We start from the raw sequence: 7371 nt of genomic DNA on the forward strand, positions 1-7371 counted from the left end.
GATACGCAGTAATGTGCAGTCAGAAGACACAGCTGACTACTACAGTGCAACTCAGAAACGTAGTGATGTGAAGCCAGTTTTGGGCAATTTAAAAAAATGATCATAATGAAAAGGCCTTCTGTTGTCTGCCTGATTTAGAGGCCAAGTTGGTGGAATCTTTAGATATCCCTCATACTTTTTCCTTGCCCAGAACTCCACACCTTGTGCCACAACCAGTAAAAAGGCAATTCCAGATGCCGGTTGAACAATGTGTGGATTCTTGTATTCAGGAATCGTTTAGTGCAAGGGTACAGTGCAATATCGAGGGCCTCTTCAAGTGTTTACCTGAAATCTAAAGCCATTGTCCCTTAGTGTCCCTTAGGCCTGGGACAGCTGTTGAGCACTCCATTTCCAAGGCCATCCAGCTGAGCAGAACATGGAGGCAAACAGCAGGATGGCACACACTGTGATCCTTTCACACACATCTTCTCCCTGCTGCCCCTTGAATTGGCACATGGAACAGCTGAGAAGCTCTCCTATCGACATGCTTCTCAGCTGTTCCAGGCACCAAACTGCACCTGCCCCGTTGTGCACCTCCCACCCTGCTCCCCATTGCCAATCAGGCAGAGAGAGATTGAGAGAGAGAGAGAGAGAGAGAGAGAGAGAGAGAGAAGGGTGGGAAAGAGGGGAAGCACGTAACCAGCCTCCCTCCTGATCCAATCATGTCCCATGCTGGCATTTTACCCCCTGAACCTCCACTAGTGCCACATGCCACCCTCAGGGGCTGAAGGCTGCCCACCCCTGATTTAGAGGCCAAGAGGACAGAACCTTGTGGATATCCCTCATACTTTTTCCTTGCCCAGAACTCCACACTTTGTGCCACAACCAGTAAAAAGGCAATTCCAGATGCCGGTTGAACAATGTGTGGATTCTTGTATTCAGGAATCGTTTAGTGCAAGGGTACAATTCAATATCTAGGGCCTCTTCAAGTGTTTACCTGAAAATCTAACGCCATTGACATTGTGCACACACACGCACACACACACATTCCATGCATTATACTTCTTTTGAATTAATTTCATTACTCGATTACATTTCTGCACTGCACAATAACCAAAGCTGTCTGGGTTGTTTACAAAGTTTAAAAACCTCGAAATACAATATATACAGAATAAAAACCATCTCCATAGGATCTTAAGCACACAGCACAACAAAGAAACACACATATATCTCAGCAATTTTGAACAAGAATAATAAAAAAAGTCTTCCCATTGTAGAGGGCTGGGAAACTGAGCATCATTATGTTATGGCCACAAGCTGGGCATGTGGGTCTGCTTTTCTCACCCGTACTTATGCAGTTTGAGACTCTGTCCTATATTCGCAGCATTTCTGCCATTATGCAAATGTTTCTAGTGCGGCCTTCTTTAAACGGAAGTTACAGGACAGGGGTGGAGAATTCAAAAGCCTCGGTAGAATTCCACTCACTGTCAGGCCCTTGCAGTTGGTGGCAACAATCAGTCATGGACCTCAGGCTTGTGGTCAGTTTCCTATTGACCTTCCCTGCATGTAAGAAGAACTCCAATTTCCCTTCTGCAGACATTTCAATGAAGGTTCCCTGTATTTTTCCCATGTTTCTTCTTCTTTCAATTTTTGTCCTCCTTAAAGGTCTTTTTCTGTCTGTGCAGACATTTCCTCCCAAATTACCCTCACAGAGTCTGGTGGGGGAGTGAAGAGGCCAGGGGAGACCCTCCGACTGACCTGCAAGGTGTCTGGATCTTCATTCACAAGCATCAACATACACTGGATCCGTCAGCCCCCAGGAAAGGGGTTGGAGTGGGCTGGAGTTATCTGGAGCGGTGGAAGCAGTGCCTACAACAGTGCCCTCCGAAATCGGATCGCCATCACGAGAGACACCTCGACAAGCCAGGCATTCTTGCAACTGAATGGCCTGGAGTTGGAAGACACAGCCATGTATTACTGTGCAAGAGACACAGTGAGGAAAGTGTAGGAGAGGCAGAACAAAAACTTCTCTTCCTGAAAAAGAGGAATGACTATGAGTCATTCATGGGTTTGTGTGCAGCATATTGAGATGAGATCATTGGTTGTTGTTTCTTTCCTCAGCAACAGAGGCACACAGCTCATGGTGCTACATTCTTGGTGGCATGAAAGGTAGAACTGGAAACAGAGAAATGCATCCTGGGATCCTCCAAGGTTTTAGACGGGGTTATTCTTGCAAGCTCTGAATGCTTCTTCCCAAGCAACACAGTCTTGATGCAAACACCCCACCTAGTTGTTGTTTTCAAAGTAGTAGTAGTCAGAGATGTATTGAAAGTGCAAAGCTCAAGTACAGGGGGGGAAAAAGGCTGTCTTCAGTTCCCCTCAATGTAACTCACGTCTTCCACACAAGCCAAGGGCCAGGCTAGCAGTGACATGGTTCTTCATAGTCTGCTTGCAGCTATTCTTCATTCTTCAGCCTGCTACTCTTGTAAAGGGATTGACCTCTGCAACTTCTGCATGGAAATCATATGTTCCTCCTCTGAGCTGTGACAGAATTAAACGGTGCCAATACATTACTCTCTCCCTCTTCTTATTGCATTGCTGCTTTCTTTATGATTGGTGTCTTAGTGTTGTTCCCATGTGCTCCTGCTGATTGGTGAATGACAGGGCCAGCCCCACCATCAGGCAGAGTGAGGCAGCCATCTTTGGTGGGTGATGCTCAGTGGTGTGGACGGGGTAGCAGAGGCAGCCTGCTGGCCATTTTCCTCCACTGGGAGACATAGCTCCGTATTCCAGGCAACCTGCCTGGACCCCCTAAGCTGTCCTGTTCTCCTCAGGCAAGATGGAGCTTGATGCCCCATCCCCACCTTTGAAGTGAGATTCAGCTGCCACTCCTCTCAATTTCTGTATGTTCTGCAACAGAGCTATGCATGGACCCCCCAGTCCACTTTGGATGCCCCTTTGGATCCTCAGAAGCAACCCCTATACCGGTTTGGACCCCCTCCGTTCCAACTTGGATCAGAAAGCAAAGTGAGATTTGGATATCCAGATAGCCCATTTTGGCATCTTCCCATTGATTTGCATGGCAAAACACAAATGGTCAGAACTTTTTTAGTTTTTAGGATACAGGTATGATATTTGGGGACCTATTGAGCCCCCTGGAGAGGAGGTCCCCTGTGAAATGTCAGACAGTTTGGCAAAGGTTTTTTTGTGCTACATGGAGTTATATATGATTTTTTCCACAGAAATTCTCAAAGCAAAGAGCTGTATCTTCTCCCTATTTTCACACATGCACATGACACCTTGGCCCCTCCCAGCCCCCTCAAGGGCATCACACCCTGAAACCCTGGGTGGATTGGCCCAGTGCCTTCTGTGCTAGGTGCAGGTGAAAATTGAGTTCTTCTAGGAAAAAATCCCAAAACAAAGAGCTGTCACTTCTCCACACCTCTGGCCCTGCCAACACCCCACAGTTGCCTCAGATTGCACTGGATTGCTTTGCCACACAGTGCAGTGTTATTGGCATAAGAAGTTAATTAATATAAATATTTTGTGGCTCATACTCTTTCAACTAGGGATATATGGATTCCCCACCGTCCGTTCCTGTGGGGAATCTATGGGGGGAGAGGCGATCCATTCCACCCCCCCAGAATCTGCACAGAATGGTTCCACTCTGCAAGGATTCCACAGAGCCGAGGGCCACCCCATTCCATCATCTGCATGCCTGGATTACCCCCTTTTTTTGGCTCCCCGAACTTACGTAAATAATTCCGTAAGTACCACTGAAAAATCCTTTCCGCATGCCTGCCGTCAGTCTCCATAAGCCTTGGGTCATAGGGAAAATGCATATTTATTTTTGTAAAAAGGGTAAAGCCCATTGCGGGGATTCCCCGTGTAACTTCTGGTGACCTGACCCCACCGGACCTGTCCTGACCTCACCCCGCCTGACCTCACTGGACCTGACCTCACCTCACCTCCACAGACAATAAACAGAAAAGGTGGAGGATTTCCATGGAGTTCAAGACTCAGGCCCAGCGAAAGAAAGCCTCAGGTCACAGGGAAAATACCTCATAAAAAGGGTAAAGCCGTTCATGTTCTTCTGCCTCCATTTCCGATTTACGGATTTCTTTTCATAATTATTTTCATAACATCTGCTGTTTCATGGACAAAAAAAAGGGGGGGTCTGCGTGAGCCAGTCCAGGCCATTCTGTTCCAAGGAGGATTCCGCAGACTGGAAATGTCAGAATTTGATCCCATTTAAAATTCGTGTGGAATTCTGACATCCCTACTTTCAGCACTGTCTTGAAATTTGGGCATATAAGTATTTCAGCACTGATACTCTAATATATAATAATAGAGCTTAAAAATTTAGCCAACTAAAGATATTACTAATCAAAGTCTCATAATAATGAAAGTAATAATAATAGTAAAAAAAGAAAGAAAAGGATAAAAAATAATAACAAATCACTAATATATTTTATACTGTCTATATTTTAAATAATATCATTTCTGGATATATATATATATATATATACACACGCGCGCACACACACACACACACACATATGAATGTGTACATATCTGTACACACCCAAATTAAAATTTTATATAAATTATGTCATATCTAATATAAAAAAGAAGTAAGAAGAAAACAGGAAAATATCTACACAATCCTCCACGCCGGTATACTGCCCAGCCCTTATAGCCTAAACAAATCCAAAGAGCAATCTTGATGGAAGAATTCTCAGCTCATGAAGCTGGACAAGAATTCTCAGCTCATGAAGCTGGACAAGAATTCTCAGCTCATGAAGCTGGACAAGAATTCTCAGCTCATGAAGCTGGACTCCTGCATTTTGCTTTGTATGCCAGCCAACCAAGCCTCCACTAATCCATGATTTAATTTTTTTTTCATCTGGCCTTAAAAGGAATACAAAATATAGCAGGATATTTAATATGATATTGCAAATTCATTTGTCTTGCGTGCTTTCTTGCATTGGTAAATTGCCTTTTTTGTCAGCAATTTCTTTAGGGTTGGCGGAGAATTTCTCCCCGAAACTTCGGGGGGCTGAGCGCCAACGTGTTCGGCCCCCCGAAAAACTTTCGGGGATAAATTCTCCGCACCCCCCCCACACCCCCCCCCGGGATGGGACTTACCTTTGCCGAATGTCCCCCCGGCGGCGGGTCCCGGCGGCGGTTCGTCGGGTCTTCTTCAGGGGCGGGGGCAGCAGCCGATCTTTCGACCGGCTGCCGCCGCCGCCATTCCAATAAAACTAAAAAAAAAACAATGCCCCCGTGATAGGCTACGTGATGATTAACGTAGCCTATCACGGCTAGATTTGCAAAGTCAGCCGTGATAGGCTACGTCAGTCGTCACGTAGCCTATCACGGGTGACTTAAAAAAACAAAAAAAAAGCCCGTACGGATAATGGTGGCCCCCATAGGGAGCCGCCATTCCCGTTCCTTATTTGGTCGCTGTAGTCTACGTAAAGATTACGTAGACTATGGCAAAAATAAGGGCAACGCTATTTGCGTTTTAACTTTTTTAAAATTTGCTATTTTAACTTTTAATTTCGCGGCCGGGCGAGGCGAGGCGCCTCCCCCCCAGCCTGAATTTCAGCCGGGCGAAGCGGGAAGCCTCCCCCCCTGGCCTGAACTTCGGGGGGAGAGCAGCGAAGTGCCTCCCCTCCACCGCGAAAAGCTGCGAGACCAGGTAAGTGGGTTTCGTGCACCCCTAAATTTCTTTGGTGTAATCTGGAAATAGCATAACTTTATCTTGATTTGGCCCCAAAAAACATCCTTTCATTTCTCTAGCCAAGCGTAGGATATGAGTTTTTGTAGAAACTCTTGCAAATTGGACTATGACAGTTGCAGTCCCATTCGTGCCACAAGGTGCACCTGGAACACAGTATGCATGCTCAGTATCAAGTAAATAATCAGCTGGCAAAACAGGTAGCTCATGCAGAAATTTATCCAGGATTTTAGGCAGGCTTATCGCATCAGGCACAGATTTCATACCCAGGATGCGCAGATTTGCCCTGCATGAATTTGTCTCCAGTTGGGAGATTCTAGCAGACATGACAGCATGACCGGCTTGCATTGTAGTTTCTTGCACAGAAATCTGTTCGTGGAGGGCATTGACCTTCAACTCAATTTTTTGCCAAGAACTATTAATTAAATCCACAGCCCCTTGAAGGATAGTAATGGAACCTTGGACTGTGTCCAGCCTCTTAGCCTGTTCTGCTCGTTGAAAAGACAAAGTTTTTATCAAGGCCAGTACCTCCCCTACTGCAGGATCTTGAGAAGCTTTAACAAAAGAGGGGTTGGGGGGGGTCGGCGGTGGTCCGACTGTTTTCTTCCTTCCCTCTGATGCTGCCATCCCCCTCTTCCAAAGATCAGGCAGGGAGAAATAGTTAGAAACAAACAGTCACATAAAGAATCACATAAACAGATTTTGCAGGTCCTCAGATGTCGTTCTTTTCAGTTAAAATTTACTAACTAAAAGTGGTGCTCATCAGCCCTGAGGTCTCCTCACTACATAGGAGTTTCATTGGATGAAGACATTAAAAACAGTCAGTCAAACCAACAAACGACACACACACAAAACCCTGGACAGAGTGAATTTCTCATACATCTCAAACCTGATCCACATCACTTGGACTATGATGCAGCCTGGAACACAGTTTTCCTTCAGATTGCACAGTTCTCTGATTTTTGAATCCCATTTTTTTTTGGTAGACAAAAACATACAAAAGTGCCCTAACCCCGGCGCCAGCTTGTCTGGCTGAAAGGGGGGGGCATTGCGGGCGGGTGGGGTGAGATGACGTAGGGGCCTCTCATTGGTGCACCCCGGTGGCACCACCATGCAAGGAGGGGCAGGCTGAGTCACCTTACACTCAGCCCCCTAATCTCAACTCTCTGGCTCAACGCAGCTAGAGAGACTGATCTGGGAGCGACGACTCCTGCCTCCTCGAGGAAGACCTGCTCCGTCGCTCCCAACCGCGTGATACCAACGCAATCCATCTTGCTCCTGTGTCTAGGGATGGCGGAGAATTTCTCCCCGAAACTTTGGGGGGCCGAGCGCCAACGTGTTCGGCCCCCCGAACAAGTTTTGGGGAGAAATCCCCCGCACCCCCCCCCGCACCCCGCACCCCTCCCGGGACGGGTCTTACCTTCACCGAATGTCCCTCCCGGTGGCTGGTCCGGCCGGCGGTTCGGCGGGTGTTCGAGCAAGGTGGGAGCGGCAGCCGGTCTTTCGACCGGCTGCCGCCGCCGCCATTGCAATCAAAGAAAAAAAAAAAAAAACGCCCCCTGATAGGCTATGTGACGATTCACGTAGCCTATCATGGCTAGATTTGCAAAGTCAGCCGTGATAGGCTACATCAATCGTCACGTAGCCTA

The 7371-nt window shown here is 47.0% G+C and overlaps 1 gene segment (V, D, J or C); it reads left to right on the forward strand.

Annotated features, from left to right (window-relative positions):
• The first annotated feature begins 1499 nt into the window (after positions 1-1499).
• LOC146342884 (immunoglobulin heavy variable 2-4-like) lies at positions 1500-1987 on the forward strand. The segment is given in 2 exon segments: positions 1500-1545; positions 1665-1987. Coding segments are annotated over 2 exon segments (369 nt in total).
• Positions 1988-7371: the final 5384 nt, after the last annotated feature.

This window comes from Heloderma suspectum, chromosome 6 (assembly GCF_057233095.1).
Source record: "Heloderma suspectum isolate Gila_16-S chromosome 6, 16-S_ref, whole genome shotgun sequence".
Classification (NCBI taxonomy): domain Eukaryota; kingdom Metazoa; phylum Chordata; class Lepidosauria; order Squamata; family Helodermatidae; genus Heloderma; species Heloderma suspectum.